This window comes from Delphinus delphis, chromosome 18 (assembly GCF_949987515.2).
Source record: "Delphinus delphis chromosome 18, mDelDel1.2, whole genome shotgun sequence".
Taxonomy (NCBI): Eukaryota; Metazoa; Chordata; class Mammalia; order Artiodactyla; family Delphinidae; genus Delphinus; species Delphinus delphis.
In genome coordinates, this window is record NC_082700.1 from 68014237 (window position 1) to 68033152 (window position 18916).

The 18916-nt window shown below is 38.2% G+C and overlaps 1 protein-coding gene across 2 annotated transcripts in view; it reads left to right on the plus strand.

Annotated features, from left to right (window-relative positions):
* PCCA (propionyl-CoA carboxylase subunit alpha) overlaps window positions 1-18916 on the plus strand; it is a 355728-nt gene that overhangs the window by 68950 nt on the left and 267862 nt on the right. The window contains exon 1 of one of the 2 annotated variants that reach the window (XM_059995775.1): window positions 6897-7080. The exons of the other annotated variant lie outside the window; for it this stretch is intronic. Coding sequence (XP_059851758.1) covers window positions 7075-7080 — 6 coding nt within the window. The 5' untranslated portion in view covers window positions 6897-7074. Of the gene's footprint in view, window positions 1-6896; window positions 7081-18916 lie in introns of those variants that run through there. 2 annotated transcript variants of the gene reach the window in all.

Here is an 18916-nt window from a genome sequence, read left to right on the forward strand (position 1 = left end):
TGTACAATGGCATGATATTTAGAAGGCTAACTTGGTTACAATATTGCTGAAATACAAATTTAATATCAGTTTTACAATAATTGAATCTGAGTGATGAATAACTGGGAATTTATTATACCATCTGTCTACTTTTGCTTATGTTTGAAGCTTTTCATGAAAAGAAATCCATGAAAGGAAATACATTAAGCTCAGAAGAAATAGTTTTTTGTTTTTTTTTTAATCTTATATTGTTCCGAGAGGCTGGAATATCATACAGTATATAATGGGTTCAGTGTTAACTTGAGTGTCTTGGAGAACATATTAAACACGGGAGACATTAAATCTCTTCTTCACATCCATCCAGTATGAGGGGATTTCAGCCTTTGTCTTTGGAATGTTCCTTTGTTACCAAAATGTCTGCTTTTAGTCTTCTTCATTAATTATACTTGATATTTTCATGAGCAGAAGAAATAGAACAATGTTTTGTCTTTATCTTTTAAGATTAATAGAGTAGACACCAAATTAAAGTCAAACTATGGTATCTAAAAACATTAAGTTTTTCCAGCTCGTTTTGGTTTATCTCATGTTGGCGCAAGCATAGCCATCGCAGAGAGTCATGAGAAGAATCCTTCTCATGTGTATAAACTGGTTGTTAGGCTAGAGGGTAGATACATAAGAAACTCCCTCCTGTGTAATACTGGATACAAAAAAGAAAAATCCACTTGTTAAAAGGGCTTAATGTAGAGCAATAAAAAGTAACTTTTAGGGGCTTCCCTGGTGGCGCAGTGGTTGAGAGTCTGCCTGACGATGCAGGGGACGCGGGTTGGTGCCCCGGTCTGGGAAGATCCCACATGCCGCGGAGCGGCTGGGCCTGTGAGCCATGGCTGCTGAACCTGCACGTCCGGAGCCTGTGCTCTGCAACGGGAGAGGCCACAACAGTGAGAGGCCCGTGTACTGCCAAAAAAAAAAAAAAAAACCACATAACTTTTATTATTCTAGGTATCACATTAAAGTATTTATGCTTTATGTCTTACGATGATAGGCTACTTCTGCGAAGACTATTACATAGAACTGCATTTTTCAAAGAGCTCTTACCATGCTCTATTCTTATGATGTGTGTTTGGATTAAAGTAGACAAAGAAAATTATCTCCAAGACAGATTAACTGCCCAAAGAAATAATCACATTTTGATTCACTGCGTTTTGTTTACAATAGAAGAAAAATTTGAGAAGTCCTTACTTTGTCATGTTACTTCATTAGACCGTTAATTCCCTGCCCTCACGGAATATCCGTTAACACTTGGCACAGTTTGGAAAAAGGATGTAGTACGGTAGGATGAGCCACTTCAACTGATGGCATATATGATTTCTAATTGCAAGGAACCAAACAGGTGAACTCAAGTGAGTTTACCTGGCAAGGTTAAGAATCTATGTGGATTATTTTTGGATGGATTACAAAAATAGAAGAGAGACCGTTTCATTTACATAGGAGGTTTACCTCATACTTTCTGGCATGAGTGCCAAGGTACTGATCACTGTTCTAGATACTACATATATTCAGGGTGAACACGACAAAAATCTGAGGTTTTTTTTTTTTTTTAAATCTGAGTTTTCATGGGGTTATTTTCTAGTACAGGGAGGCATATAATAAATGAATCAGACTCAGATCATGATGAGTGCTATAAAGAAAACACAAGTGGATGATGCAATAGAGTATTGGCATGTGGGGATCCCTGAGACTCTTTCACAGACTCTGCCAAGTGAAAACTGTTTTCAAAATAGTTTCCCCCTCATTCTCTCACGATTGTGCAGTAGAGTTTTTCAGCGGCTACATGATGTATGTTATCACAACAGATTGAATGCAGAACCAGATAGGAGAATCCAGCTGTGTTCTATTAAGCCGGATGGTAGAGATTTGCAAAAAATATAAAACATTTCCACTCTTACTCATTTATTTGTTAATTCTAATTGTTAAATTTAAATGGGTTTATTCTTTTAAAAATAATAAATATTTAAACATTTTCTTCATTTTAATATGGTAAATATTGATAGATATAACACACATAAGCAAAAGCTTTCTGAGATCATCAGTTTTTTTAAAACTGTAAAGAGATTCTGGTCCCAAAAAGTTTGAGAAACACTGTGCCAGAAGGTGAACAGGTGGCCTCTTTGGATAAAGTGGTGCCAAAAAAACCTCTCTGAGAAGGTGACCTGTAAACTGGGACTTCATGGGAGAAGAGCATTCTAGGAAGAAAGAGCAAGACTTGTCTGACTGCCCTTCCCAACCCACTACCACATCCTTTTCTGGCTTTATAATTAGTTAGATGTCAGTCAAGGACCTTTACTTAACTCATTTCTGAATTCCTGTTATTTACCATTTTACCAATCGTTAATAATTCTTCAGTTTTTGTTGTTTTGTTTTTTCAATTAACCACTTTATTTTATTTTTGGCTGCATTGGGTCTTCATTGCTGCATGCAGGCTTTCTCTAGTTGCGGTGAACGGGGGCTACTCTTTGTTGCGGTGCACGGTCTTCTCATTGCGGTGGCTTCTCTTGTTGCGGAGCATGGGCTCTAGGCGCACGGGCTTCAATAGTTGCAGCACATGGGCCCTAGAGCACGCGGGCTTCAGTAGTTGCGGTGCATGGGCGCAGTAGTTGTGGCACATGGGCTGTAGAGTACGCAGTCTTCAGTAGTCGTGTGTGCGGGCTCAGTAGTTGCGGCTCATGGGCTCTAGAGCACAGGCTCAGTAGTTGTGGCGCATGGGCTTAGTTGCTGTGCGGTATGTGGGATCTTCCCGGACCAGGGATCGAACCCATGTCCCCTGAATGGGCAGGCGGATTCTTAACCACTGTGCCACCAGGGAAGTCCCAGTTCTTCAGTTTTAATGGAATCGCTTACATACATTTCCAAACAAATGAGACAGACTTTTAGAAATAGGTTTAACCTCTTTGCTGTTCACACCAAGCTAATTTGAAATATATTTTTATTGCTTAAAAAAATTAACAAGTATTTGTTAGGATCTGTTATTTCCTGTTAATTCCTTTTGCATGAAAGAAAATCATATATTGGATTTCTGTATATGACTTTTAGTATAATGTGGCTGTGTCTTGATTGATTGATTGTGCTGTGTGGCATGCGAGATCTTGGTTCCCCAACCAGGGATCAAACCCACATCTCCTGCAGTGGAGGCGTGGAGTTTTAACCACTGGATCGCCAGGGAAGTCTGATGTCTTCCTTATATATATAATGGTAAATTTGTTTTGCCGTCTTTATGCTTTGGAGTTTTAATTTGTGCCTGTACTTATTAGTATAGTGTATAAAGACACTCTGTGATTTTTATCATCATTCCTGCTGTTATTATTCTTTATCACACCATTTAAAAGCAAAAGGAATTTTAAAAGTGAATAGTAGAGAAAGACAAACAGGAAATGTGAGTTTAAATAAGAGTACAAGCAGCAAGGTTGATTGTGACCATGATATAAATTGATGAGATTTCTACCTTCAGCAAATTAACTTTTTTGAGTATTTACTGTGTGCCAGGCACTGTTCCAAGCACTGTACATGTACTAACTCATTTGCTTTTCATAATAGCCCTACAAGTGGATAGTACTGTCTTTATAGGTAAAAGAAGCAAAAGGAAGTTGGGTTTAAGCAAGTTGCTCACACAGCTCTTAGTGCCTGGGCAAGGATTTGAACCCAAGCATCGGCTGTACTCCTATTTTCTGGGCTGTACTACCTCTGAAGAAGAGATTGTACAACTCGTTGTAGAGCAAAACAAAATAAAACCTTAAGAAGTTTTCACCTTTTTGTTTTTTTTCTCACCCATCATTATTTTTTCCCGGCAGACTATAACTATATAATTTTATAATTATAATTTGTTAGACCTCTTGATACAGGGACTGTATAAAGAGTTGTCTGCAAAAGTTAAGCTTTTCCCCTTAAAAGCTGGAAGTGAGGAAAAGAAGCAGTTGAAATAAGAAGAAAAGCACATAGGAAAAAAAAAGAGAGAACAGTGGAAAGCAGCAGTGGTAGTCTGCAGTGGAGTCTGAGGTGTGGCTGTCCTGGGTGAGTCAGCATGTGGCAGCTGCTTCAGCCACCAGGGACACGTGTTGGAGGCCTCCCTTTTCTGAGGCCTTGACCAGTACAGTTCTAGTGAGTGGCGTGTATGGGCCTTAGTAGCAATAACAGAAGTTGGTAGAGGTTAAAAACAGCAGTGGGGATGAGGAACTACAGATACTAAAAGATATCAAATAAGGAATAAGAAGAGATAGAAGATAAAATAATCCTTCTGAGGTGTCAAAAAGTAACCAGTAATGCCGAAGTATATCTCCTGTAGAAGGTAGACACATACTTATATCCTCTGAGGGAATCACCTGGACAAGTGTACCTTTTCTTCAAGGAGAAAGAAAGTCAAAGTTCCTGGATTCCTGATGGATAGGCAAGTATACTTCTGAATAAGAGAGAAGACTTTGTTAAATGGGTTTCTGATAGGAGAGGAATGAGGTCTTGGGTTCCTAGTGAACTAATGACTCTTGTTTAGGGGATTGTCAAATAGTATAAAAAGTGGTTTCACATGTGCTCCCCCCACCTGTGTATATTCTGCAGTATCATTATCTCTAAATTTTAGATGAAGAAACTGAATCAGAAATAAAATGATTTTCCTAATCACATACTAATAGGTTATCAGTTCTTTTGAGTAAAGCCTGTTGTGTTTTCAAGCCCTGAGGGTTCTAAAAAGCTGGAGTTTAACTGCACAGCATTATATAGAAAACTTAAATTTAGCCAGAAACCACAAAGAGAAAAATAACCAGATTTTTAACATTGTTGTACAGTATTTGTTGTTATTAATTTTTTAGGGCATTTAAGAATCGGCTATGCTTTTTAGGTCATCAAAGAAAGATTAAATTATATTCAAACATGTTAATACTATGAGTGCTGACTTGTATTATAGTATTCTTTGGAAAAATATTTGTCACACAATAACTTAATAGTAAATTAACTAATGATACCTTTATTCATTCATTCTTTTGCCACATTTACTTTGAAATTTTGATTAAAAATTTATTTTAACTGTGAAAATTATATTTTAAAAATTAATAATAGCTACTAGATGTCTGTTCACATTTTATTTCAGAATTTTCCATTTTAAATTGCAGATTAGATTATGATAAATAATAGTCTTTGCCTCTCTGTATATGAGCCCCTGCTCATATAAACCAAGTATTTTGCTTATTTTGAGATCTAAATCATTAGTTTATGGTTTATAAATTTTTTCTTGACAAGCTTTATATAATTTTAGTCTTGCCAAGTCTCTGGTGAGTTTTAGATCACTAAGTCTAGAATTTGTTGACTGCATTAATGAATAAAGCAATAGATTAATACCTTGTTGATTTTCTTTTAAACCACCAGATATCTTATTTTCTTCACTCTTAAGAAACTGTTTGAAATAGTGATTCACAAATCTTAACCGCAGTGGACCACATTTACGATAATGTTTTGCACAACATTTTTAGTCGATGAAGTGTAAAAATTTCATGTTTGTCTTAGCTTTTTGGTCTCTGAGGTATTAAAAGTGGTGACAGGGCTGCTCTGTTACTGTTTTGCAGCTAGCTCTTTTAATTGATGTTGAATTGTGGCTTTCCATGCACACTGGGTTCAGTAAAAAGGTTGCAGTCATCTAGTGAGCATTTTTCCTTTAATGTGCTCATTAGTGGTGGCAAGTCCAGGTTTCAGCACATGTCAGTAATTTACATTTCATTGCTGAGTGGCTGCCCTTGTTCAAGAGTTGTTTCTAAGCCTGATGAATATATATTGGGAATAAACAGAGTAGAAGAATGGAAAGCCAAATACCCTGCCAGGCCTTTCAGTTGGTTCTGAAGCTTCCAGTGGATCTCTGATTAGCAATGCATGAAGCAGGATGGAAATGCAAAGATTAGGTCTACAAAAGTTGTCACAGGTAGGCCACTCCCTTAAATCCCCTTTTTGTGACCACCTTTCCATTTCATCTTCCTCAAATTCTTCTTTCATGACAGACTTTCTGTTAAAGTGCAAATACTCCGTTAGACCTAGGAAGTGAACAATAGAGGATCAACCTGGTTCCTTTACCCCTTCTGACTGCTAAGCCAAGTCTGATTGTTATGTAAAGAGTAGACGCAAGCAAAGCCTTGCTAGGCCTTTACAGCTCCTAGGGACCCTGTTATTATGACTGGGATCTCTGTGGTGATTCCTTCTGGGATTCATTTTCCCTCTTTGCCTGATTGGTAGCAGCTTGTTCTGGCTTTTGAAAGCTCGCTTAGATCATTCAGGGGTAATCTGTGGAGGCTGTGGTCAGTGTTGCTGGACATTGGGCCGGGACTCTATTTATTATAGTGTCTTTGAAATCGGGATGTTTGGGAAAATCCAGAAGTTTTCTTCTTGTAGAAAAACCTATTGTATTATAATGAAGCATTTATAGATCTCAGGATTTTATTCTAAGTTACTTTATGCATAGAAACAGTAGCATTAGGAAACACTAGCCTAGCTATCTTTAGAGGGTTAATAATGTTGTAATTGTTTATACATTTTAAGTTTATTTACATATGTATGGAAATTTGGGTTTATTGCAGGAAAGTAGATATTAATGTTGTCAATTGGGTGTTAGTATGGTCATCAGTCTGTCTACTTAGTAATTTATTTTTGTGGTGTTTTTCAAAACATTGAATTTAAGAAGTTTTGTTCAGAACTCAGTAGAAGCAAAATTGAGTGAACTTAATGACTAACAATACAGTATTGAAAGACATTGAAAAATATCAGTACTCAAATCAGATTGTTATTATGTTATGGTAAGTTCAGTTGGATATGATTTACCCCTTGGATCTTTTTTTTTTTTTTTTTTTTTTTTTTTGCAGTACGCAGGCCTCTCACTGTTGTGGCCTCTCCCTTTGCGGAGCACAGACTCCGGACGCACAGGCTCAGTGGCCATGGCTCACAGGCCCAGCCGCTCCGTGGCATGTGGGATCTTCCCGGACCGGGGCACGAACCCGTGTCCCCTGCATCGGCAGGCGTACTCTCAACCACTGTGCCACCAGGGAAGCCCAGCCCTTGGATCGTTTAAACATGAATGTATGTTAAGCACAGTTTATTAAATCTTTATACTAGTTTTTTGTGTTTTTTTTAAGCTAGATTTTAATAGAGGAGCAACATGGAGCAATGTGGTTTTTGGAAAATTTTTTATGTTTATGAAGATAAAGCTGGGAATCTTGAGGATATTAGCTTAGTAATGTTCTGATCAGTATTTGTAGCCTTTGCAAAAATGTAACAATAAATTTACCTTCTAGATGTCTACTTGAAACTATTCCTTTTGGATGTTTGCCAGATAAAAAAGCCCCATGGGATTAAGTTCTGGAAAATCACTTGCAAATTTGTGGGGGGATATCAGTGACTTTAAATATTTAACTGTCCAAACTGTCATCTACAGGCGTTCTGTCTCTGCACTGGGTAAAAAAATTAGAACTTTGTCAGCCAGTTAGAATTAAAGGTGACATCTGCTTTTAATTGGTGTTTTATTTTCTTCCAAGTCAGTAAAAATTCAGTAAGACATGAATTATCAAATTTTGCAATGCTAAGCAACTTGTCAAGTGACAGTAAGCACTACCTTGAGCTTACAGATGGGAAGTGTTAAAATGTTGATTAATCGTCTTGAGTTCTGATTCTGGTTTTAGAAGGCAAAAGCCTCTATAACCATTCCCAGCTTTCTTGTGTCAGATAGTATTCACTTGTTAATTTCGTAGGCGTTTTTCAATTACTGGCAAATTGCCTCTTGTATAATTAGCATTTAACTAGTTTTAGTGATGCTTGGGCTAGTAGACTTGGGGTCGGATAAGGCATTATAGAATTCTTCTGTTTCTCAAGTCTGTTATTTATTTAGTAAACTTCTTTGTTAAATTCTTTGCAGTAAAACAATTGAAAAAAATCTAAAAATGAGCTTTAAGATGGTATTCTCTTATATACTCTTGACAAAGGTAGCCTTGCATGGACCCCCCTGTTGAAAAAGAAAATTGATTATTTCTGTTTTTACCATTTCTCAAACATTTTAAGATACAAAACTTAAGGGTAGAGAAATCAGTTCCTTCAAGAAGAGCATGTAAAAATAACTCAAGACTTAAAATATTCTCAGACCTGAAAGAGACCAAAGAAAATATTCCCATCATACTGACTACATTTAAATTTTCTAGTTACTGAAAATTTCAGCATGGTACTAAGTAGTCTCTTTATAGAAAGCGTCTTTAAAAATTCAACTATGAAGACGATTTTTTTTTTTTTTTGCCTAATAGTTAATATGAAAGTGGATTTTTTCCTTTTCCTATTTGAATAGATCTGTATATTGGAGGTAGAATTCTGTTTTGAAAGTGGTTAGGACTTGTAGCAACATTTCTTAGATTAGTTCCTTAATATTACTAGACCAGTTTAATTCAGGTTTCTTTTTTATTGTCCACTTAAGAATACCTGATAAATGTTTTATGTAGTAATGTATTTTTGCTACCAGAAAATCATTGCATTGTTTAATTTGATTCAGAAAAATCTGTCCTGTTCAGTTACTTGGATGTCATATAGATTTTATTTCAACTTAAAAACAAGAAAAGATGCTTGGGTAAATTAACAGTTGATAAGTAGTGTTTTAAGCCCAAGGGCCAAGTTTAACAGTTCTTATACATTTTTAGAAAATAGATGAAAAATAGAAAATTTGGATCTTCTTGGTAAACTATACAAAACACTTTTATAGTCATTTCGATGCCTGATAACTTCAGGGTTCATTGCCCCTGTACATTTTTCAAATTATTTGCTTCTCAGTACATAAGGCTTTAATTTACCTCCTACCGACAAACCCCAAATGGGTTTTTTAAGAATTTTGAAAGTGGATTGCTGTAGTTGGGTTACAGCACTGGCTTTGATTGCTGACACAGGATTTCTTAAGACTCCCCAAATTTAGAAGGATGGATGGGAGGTTCAGGCAGTGTCTTCTGGGCAAATGCTAAGGTGTTTTTCTTTTCAGATACAGAATTACTGTTTTCTATGATATCTTTCTTTCTTTGAAACCTGTTTTAATGCCTGTTTCTTTTAAAAAAATAATTTAGACACAACGTTTAACCATATTTTTTTCACTGTTAAATTTTGGTTTGTATGATCTTTTTTATCTTGAATTTTAATAATTTAATAATTTTAATAGTAAAGATAAATATTTGTACCTTGAAGTATCCTAAAGCAATTATTGCTTCTGTAAATAACTGATATTATTAGTAAATGTGATTTATATACTGATGAATAATATTACCTCAGGTGTGCATTCTCTAGAGGTGCTCAAAGTGACTTCTGTGTCATCCTTTCGTGCTTGTGCTCTCGTTAAGGAATGAGGGAAATAGTTGATACGTGTATTTTATTGGAAAGAAGACTAAAGCCTATGGCTAGTATTTGAATTGGGGTAATAATTTACTTTTTTGCCCCTAAATACTCTCACGATCTTTTAGGAAACTGAGATCATAGTAGGCCTGACTTGTTAATCATTTCTGTGTTTTCAGCTCAGTTTGGTCACTAATACTTGACTTGTTCCTTACATTCTTGCTTCTCTTCGCCTCATTGCTTGTAGTTGCTGTTTAAATTACCAAGCTTTCTTTATCACGTGAGCCTGTCACTCTGTTGACAACTGATTGGATTGGGGATTAGTGTCTGACCCAGAGGCGGTCATCTGTAGAAGGGCCATGGCCCAGGATGTGCGGGTGCGGATGGGGTTGTGTGTGGCGGGGTTGTGGGTGGTGCTCAGGTGCGGGGAGGATGTGACATTTGCACTGAAGTAACTGAAGGATGAGAAGGAGCAGCGGCCAGCACGTGAGGATCTGAGATAAACCCTCCCCAGGCCGAGGGAATGAGCAGGTGTAAATGTTCTGAGGCAGGAGGATTAGCTTGTCGATAGAGAGAAGGAAGCTGGTGTGGCAGGAGAATGATGAATGAGGAGGTGTGTGGTACAGGATGCGGTTGGAAAGATAGGCTCAGGGCACATCAGCAAGGGCCATTGTAAGAATCTGGGATTTTAATTTCAGCAGCCTTGGGGAACCACTGGGGGGAATTTTAAGCATGTAGTGACGTAATGTGATGTATTTCTATATTAACTATAACAAGAATGCACATCAGACTGAAGAATTATGTAATTAAAAGCTGTTATGATAACAGCTTTTAGAAAAATGCAAGCTACATGTAATAAGAAACAATGCCTTAGAAGAAGTTAAAAGTCTCATGCTGGCCTTCCTATAGAAGTCTTCACCCCTTAGTTTTGTCCTGCGGTTGTTAGGACACAAAGCTATCTTCTGATTTGTACTTTGCAAATCATCTGCTTTTCAGTAAACCCTGCCCTTACTTAGAGATTCATCTGATACCAAGAATCATTCCTCTTCTCACAGTGGTTTATTTCCCTAAGTCTCGATTATTCAGTCTTGAAAAACACTCTAGTAAGACTGTACATGGTAATATTTCACCCTTCAAGTCTTGAGAACAGTTAGGGGAAAGGTGTGGATACAAAGGGAACAATATATGGTATCACAGTTTAAGGTGGCCACTCGAAATTCTGTCTCCTTTGATATCTTTCTGCCAAGTGTTAATTACTGGTAAGCTTCTTTATCTTTTTGTCTGGCTAGCAGGTGATGGTTATACCAAGCAAATAGGCTTCAGTGAATGCTTGTATCTGGTAGGCATGCACGTGTGCACACGTATACTCACGTTCCAGTGGACAGTTTGCCTCTCTAACATTCTTTCCACCACTGGTGATTTGTTTAAGCCAGTTATAATCATGTTATCTCTTCTGACAATTATTATTCAAGGATGACTCAGTGAAGGCTTAAGCCAGTTTGGACCGCTGAAACAGAATGTGAGGCTTTTCTTGGGATTCCTGGGAGAGAAACTTTCTCATTCATTAGAGAGACTTTGGTGCTCAAGCTCCACATCGGCCCCCCACGCCCACCCTTTTGTGAGTGAGAGGGGTTGGTGCTGCTGGCAGCCATTTTGTGACTGTGAGGACAGCTAGCCAAGGGCAGAGCTGACTTGCAGAGTGGGACAGGTCTGAGAGAATGGCAGAGAAACCCAAAACTGGGAGATGTATCAGTGCTTTCAGAAGAATTTCTGTGGGTGTTGGAGGAAGTGTGTGCTGGGGGCGGGGAGAGTTGAGATGTTTAGTGGGTTGACAGTCTTTTGTTCTTTATCAGACATTTATTGAAAATTTTCTTATCCCACTGTGCTAGACACTGAGAAACTTAGTTAAAAAAATAAAGTAGGGCACAAAACTTGCTTTTCCAAGAAACTTATTTATGGGTATTAGATTTTGATTCCTTCTGTGATTGTCCCTTGTATTGGTCTTGGGGACTGAAAGAACACTCAGTTGTTACTATTAAGTTAAAATTTTTAGAACCAGAGCTTAAAGCCTTAACCCTTATGTTAGTAAGTAAGGAAAACAATGTCAAGGCTATGAGTTGCTTTAACGATGTTGCTGGGCAGCTAGAACTTTGTGCATATTACACATGGGTGTTTTGAGGAATCCAAGAGTGAAAAGATAGGGAGGCTTGAGGAAACTATTGGAAACAGAGACTAGCCAGCTGTCAGGTCTTTTTGCTCTGTGTTTCTGCTTCATTCTTTGAAATCTTTCGGCAAGCCTGTCCACTTGCATCCTCTGCTTCTCTGCTCTAGTGGTCCCATGGAACATGCTGACTCCATAGCCCCTGAGCTTATGTGTTTTAGGTCTGGCCTCCTGAAAAGAGGAAAGCCTCTTTTTTCTCTTGGTCCCCATTCCTGGGAAAGGGACTGCGATAGATCGAGTTTGGGTTAGCTGCTTTTTGCTACAGTCATCTGTGTTCAGGGAGCCAGATCACATCCTGCAAAAGGGCTGCAGGGACTTCCCTGGGGTCCAGTGGTTAATTCCACTAGAGGGGGCGCGGGTTCGATCCCTGGTCCGGGAACTAAGATCCCACATGCCGTGCGGTGCGGCCAAAACAAACAAGCAAACAAACAAAACCCCAAAAGGGTTGCAGTTGAGGGGACTTTTACTGTGGTTGGGAAAAGTGCAGCTCAGAGAGTTGCAGGCTGGCTAACTTTTCCACCAAATGTCTATTATACCACATAATTGTAGGGCAGTGTGGTCATCGCTGCAATCAAAGTATGTCTCGTGTAGGTGCTGCATGAAGGTAATGGTTAATTCTGGTAGCTTAGGGGTTGGGTATAGCTGGAGAGACAGTTGTCTAATTTCTAATAGGAGAGGTGTGGGTGTGTATGAAAGGATTAGTGAAGAAGAGTGTTTTGTATTTGTCTAGCTATTGGTTTCCTCCCTAGGAATTTACTCCTGTCATAAAAACTCTGTGCCCCTATAAAGCTGAGTTTCATAATTGTGGCATCATTGGAGTTATAAAGTACACAGAGAGAAGAAAATCACGGGCTTTTTGAGCCAAGAGGAAACTTAGAACTTATCTAATTTGATTGTTTGGCATATATCTCTTGATGTGGCAGATACCGGTGAATACAAAGATGAAGCAGATTCACTACCCTGAAGAAGTTTATAGAGAGGAGATACAACAGGGAGGAGACCTAGGGAGGAGTTTAACTCATGAGAGTCAGAGATGGCCTTGTGGGGAGGTCAGAGAATGAAGTGCTTACTTTTGATGGGGGAGGAGTGTCTAGAAAAGTCTCATGAAGAAGGTGGCATTTGAAGTGGATCTTGAAAATAGGAGTGTGTTTACATAGAGAAGGTGATGGGGGAGAAGAATGGAGATTAAAAAAAGGGGGGAAGACCTTCTCAGGAAGGGGATTAATTTTCTTGGCTCTACCTTCAAAATTAATTTAGAATCTGATCACTTCTCACTACTGTCAGTGCTACCATTTATTCCAGCTGCCAGCATCTCTCATCTGCATCATCAAATTAGTTTACTACTTGATCTCCAAGCTTCCATGTTTATGTCCCTCCAGAGTATTCTCAGAACCCAGTCAGAGTGATCCGTGGACAAGTAATATCCAGATATTTGATATGTCAAATATCAGCTTCTCTGCTAAAAACCAAGCAACAAAGTACATTTAATAGCTTCTTATTTCATTCAGAGTAAGAACCAGTCCTTTAAGTCCCCATCCCCCTTTCTGATCTAAGTATTTTGCTCTCTTGCTTACTGTATTTTACCTCTTCCTTGAGGTAAGGTATGCTTACAACCTCAGGGCCTTTTCACCTGCTAGTTTCTTTGCCTAGAACATAGAATCTCCAGATGTGCCTTCTTCAGGCCATTCAAAGTCATTTTCTCAAAGATGCCTACCCTGACTATCCTAACTAAAATGGCTAGTTATTATTCTCCTATCACCTCACACTCTCAATTCCCATTTTCTAATTTATTTTTCTCTATTTACTTCAGCCTGATACATACTTTATTTTGTCTGTCTTTCTCTCCCACTGGAATGTAACCTACACAACCACAGGAGTTCCCCTCCCCCCTTGTGATCATTACTGTTTCCTCAGTGCTTCGAACAATATCTGGCTCGTATATATTTGCTTAATAAGCAAATAAATGGGTAAGAGGTGGATTGCCTAGCTCTATTTTTGGGCCATTCATGGGATAGATTTGATACCCTAAATTCAAAGTAGGCAGATGTTTATAAATACAGAAATCACTTCTGTTATCTTTGCAAGATGGCTATTCAGCTGTTGCTCATGCGTATGATCACTAGAAATTTAAACCGTTTTATCATATAGCCCAGTGTTTGGCAAACTCTTTCTGTAAAGGGCCAGGTAATAAATATTTTAGACTTTGCAGGCCATACCATCAGAACTATTCAACTCAGTTATTAACTATATAACTCTGCAGTTGTAGCATGAAAACAGCCCACAAGTATAGGTAAGTGAACATAATGGGTATGGCTGTATTTCAATAAAACTTTATTTATGAACACTAAAACAAGAATTTTATGTGATTTCTAACATGTCATGAAATATGTTTTTTTTCAACTATTTACAAATGTTCCTTTTTATTGTACTTGGACGGAGATAGACTACTCTATAGTCAAAGTATGGTGTTTGAAACAGCTACACATCTGTATGAATATATTTAGTTTAATACACATTTCACTATCTTGTTCATAAGCACACATGTGGTTAGAGCCACTAGAAAGAGACTCTGTGACATTGTGAATAAAAAAGCATATGGTACAGTTATTTCTGCTAATACATGGGGGCAGGGTGTAGTAACACGGAAAATAAAAGATAGATAGGGATGACATACAAGTAATCTGAGAACGTGTCATATAGTTTAAATGTATAGGGCCTACTGATTATATTTACTTGATCTTAACCTAAAGGCCAAGAAGTGATTAGTAATTATATTCAATAACATTAGATTTACATTCCCTTTAGTGCATATCAGTTGAGAATATGGGCAGTTAATTCAGAGATGCTGTGGAGGATTTGCTTTCTGAATTAAAAAATTTTTGTGGATAAGTGAGAATCATACTGATAAAATATTTGTAAAATATAGTAACATATGTAGACATTAGTGTTGGATTAGATTTATAAACTTTCTGGATTTCCCCCCAAATTTGAATTATGCTGTAGAAGAGGCAAGAGATTCACTTCCCCAACCCCCAATATAGTGGTGCAGGATTTGGCAACCTAACAGAAGGAAAATTGAAACACACAGAGATTTAAAAATACCCCGTTCTGTGGGTATATAATAAATTAATACCTGTTGATTGTTAATGTTTAAATTTATGGATTAGGTATTATCTTCTGTGATGAAAACTTAGACAAAGAGGGTAAACATGTAAGAATGAATAAGAATTATGTCTTTTCATGTTGAGAGTAACATGGGAAGAAGGAATTCTTGGAAATACAAGTCAAATCTGTGAAATAAATGGTAGGAGAGGTTTTTAGACAGGTACAGGGATTGTTGCTATTTTTAGTGTGTTCATTTTCATGAAGCTGACCACAAGGTGGGGATAATATATTGTATGTAGTCTCTGGATGACCTGTGACATCATCCCGAGTTGTTGAAAATAGAGTTAAATTATTTTAAATAACTTTTTCTATTTTATTTAGAAATTTGTCAATGAATGAGTTTAAAACAATTATTTTGCATATATCTTGACCGTTTAGTAGTACCAACAAGGATTATAATTTTTTGTTTTCCAGTACTGTACGGTTTTAATTTTAAACCCATAAAATTATGCCTTTTTCAGCCTAAGATCATTTCTATGCTGTCCTCTTATCCAAAAAACCCTGAAATCAGTTTCCATTGTTGTTAATTTGAAAATTCTTTACTAGACTGGACAACCATATGGGAAAAGGACTGAATCTCTTTAGGGCTTTATTATAGGTAACCTAAAGAAGATAGAAGACTTACTTCAAATTACTTTTATTTCTTGGTAGGTCCTAACTAGAGTCTAGCCTCCTCTTAGGATAGTTGGAAATGGCCTATGGCGGATAAATATTACAGCATCAGAGCGCTGTTTTCTGACTGGTATGGTGGGTGGGCCTTAGTGTTCTGTGAAAATGCCTTGGCACGTCATCCCAGATCATGGAGTTCATCTTTGATGGCTCGTTTATGTGTTCTGCTGACTTCCAGTGTTCTCTTTATGCAATTTCTAGTGTGGATATTGAAGCCAAAAAATTCAAAAAGACTTTTGAAGTTTATTTGTTATTAAATAGCATTATTAAATCAGAGTTGAAGACTTTGGTCAAGTAGAGTAACTGCTGTGTCAAAACTGAGCTTTTGAAACTGAAAAGCATTCTAAACCACAGAGCATGAACAGTAGTACTCCAAAAACCCTTTTTGATTCGGAAGTGAAGTGTTTCAGGTAGTAATAACATGAGTAAAATATTTAAAATCTCTCAGAAGTACTTCACAGCTCATGACTTTAGTGATTATACAGGTAAATGTGATATCATAACTTTTTAAGGTTTCAAGTACAGCAGGGTAGTTTATCCCAAGAAATTGTATTTGGATGTTGTCTGTTTTTTTACTGAAGACATTTCCAGATCCATGTGAGAGTGTCTCCCATGGAAGTCTCCTCCGGTTGTCCTGCTAACAGGTCACTTATGTGCAAAGTGGAACTTATCCTCGTAACAGAACCTGCTTTTCGGTTTCCTGTTTGAATTGTTTTCTGGCCTGCAAATCTTATGGTCAACTTTGACCATTCCCCTCCCTTGCACTTCCTAATTCAGTCATTCTCCCTAAATCCATTGCCAGGTGTACTATTAATTAGTATTACTGCAGCTTTTCTCACTGCTTTTCTCTCTACTGAATTCCCACTGCTGTCATATTACTTCCTCACTCATGTCTTTCTCCTGGACCACTGATCACTTCCTCTCAATCTTTCCTCCTTGGAGCCTGGTCAATACTGGAGCCAGACTGATCTTCCTGAAGTACTTCAGAATCCTTCAGTGGCTTACTGTTGTCTGTAGAGCCTGTATTCCTCAAGCTGGCATGCACAATAGTTTCATTTCTGCCTGCCTTCCAGCACTATCTGTGCTTGCCCCGCTGTAATTTCTGTTACCAGAGGCTGGCTGGCTGGCTGCTGTGATTGTGCGGGCATTTAAAATTTTGTCTGGGCGACATCTTTTCTCCTTTGAGAGCTGTGGCTTGCTTGCTTGCCTCAGCTTTAGCCATGTGATGGAAGGATGAGCAAGTCTACATGCAAGCAGGGTTTTAGGGTGAGAGGAAGGAGCCGGTTGAGAGGAGGAGATGAAGGGTGTGGGGGAGAAGTAGGTTTAGCCTCTTCAGGAAGGGTTGCCTTCTCAGGAACAAGGCTCCTGGAATGCATTAAACACCTGCACACGGGAAGGCGGGCAGGGAGTCCTCACCAGTCAGTTACAGCCAGCTGTGCCTTCTGAAGCCCTTCACAGCTAGACAGCAGCTCATTAGGGTCCCCTCTGTCCCAGGTGCTTTGCATATATTAATTCATTTAATCCTCACAGATACAGAAACTGAGGCACAGAGTAGTTAAGAAACTTGTCCAAGGCCACCCAGGTAGTTTATGGTAGAATTGGAGTTAGGCAGCCTCCTGCTCTTAACCATTACACTCTGCTGCTTCTAATTCGTGCCTTTTTATAATACAAGAATATAATTTAAAACCCTGCTTGACAGTTGTTTTATACGATTCAAGAGCCATGGGAGGTGAGGAGTTTATAGGTGGTGTCAGTCATAACTTGAAAACTTCAAAAGGCTACGTAAGGTGATGATAGCGTACATTTCAAGGGAGTCGCACAGGCTGGTAAAACATTTTAAGAAGATAATTTTGCTGCAATTAATGTTTATGCTTATTGGTAGTTGATATAAAATAATGCTTCATCTATTATATATGATGTCCATTTTCGCCCTCATCAGTTACAAGGCTTGAATTGAAGGGAGAAGATTGCATTCTCAAGTCTTATTTATCTAGCAGGTTAGAAAGGCCCTGGTTGGACTTTCTGAGAAAGACGTATCAGGTGATTTGAGCATGTTAAAATTGTAGCAAAATTTAATGTGAACAGAAGGGAAAAATTCTCTGATGCAAAGGGGAGGGAATCTCTGTCTGGAAAGACTCCCCTTGTCTTTTATTGTTTATGCAGTTATGATTGAAATATTGCCACTTCATATGTAGAGATATCATTGCAATAAACTTATGTTGATTTGGCTGACAGTTTCCATCCATGTATGCTTTATTCTAATTACCATTAGTTTCCCAGAGTATACTACTGTACTTCTCTGTCACAGCACCCATGCTTCCTTGTGATTTTAATTGCTTGTTGTGTCCTGTCTTCCCAGTTGGTTTGTCAACTAAAAGAGGGCAGTGGTACATCTTCGTCTTGTGCATCATTGTTTCCCTAGACTTAACACAGTGCCTGACACAGAGTGGGTGCTTAGCACATATTTGTAGAGTGAATGCATGGGTTTACCTGTATACTGAAGAAGTATGCAGTTGAGGTCTGGTTGTTGTAAGGCTTAAGAGAAGGCGGGGGAGACCCTTTAGGATGAACACGGGTTGCGTGTAGCTTCATCAAGATTCTCTGAAGATCATAGAACCTTTTACAGACCAGTGGGAGGACTGTTTTCCTGAATATTTAAATGCTTGTTTTTCCTTGCTGCCTTTTCAAATCCTAGTTTCTTTTTTCCTTCAAATGCTACCCTTTTTGTGACGCCTTCCTTGATTCCTCTGTTGGACTCTGTTCACAGTGCCTGATTTTTTATTTTTAACGTCTTTTAGTGCATTTAGTATTCTCTACCATTTATTGTTTTTATTGTTTGGTATGTGTTGTTTGTTCTACTAGACTGTAAACTCTTTGCATTCAGAAACCAGGTCTGTCCAAACAAGCATGCTTTGGAGAGTGAAAAGAGGCACTAGTCAGATGGGTGCTGAGGTAATAGGTGTGTCCTGGGACTGTGTCAGGCAGACTTATGTATGACACTTCCCAGTGGTCAGCACATGCCACCTGAACCTGGGACATGAGAAGGCAGCAGAGATGCAGGTAAAACCACTGGTTTGGGTCTTATCTTATTTCTATCACTTTACCTGTTTAGGTGTGGTGGGCATTTGATTTCATCTCTCAGATCCTAATTTTACTGACATGTTAAGTAGAAATGACTATTTATGTCCTGCTGGTTTCGTAGCCCCATTTTTTTTTTGAGGAAAAATGATTAAAAAACACTAATTGGAAAAGATAATACACCCCAGTGTTCATAGCAGCATTATTTACGGTAGCCAAGAAATGGAAGCAACCTAAGTGTCCATCAACAGATGAATGGATATGGAAGATGTGGTGTAGATACTCAATAGAATACCACTCAGCCATTTAAAAAAAAGAATGCAGTTTTGTCATTTGCAGCAACATGGATGGACCTGGAGGATATGATGCTTAGTGAAGTAAGTCAGAGAAAGACAAATACTGTATATTATCCCTTCTATGTGGAATCTA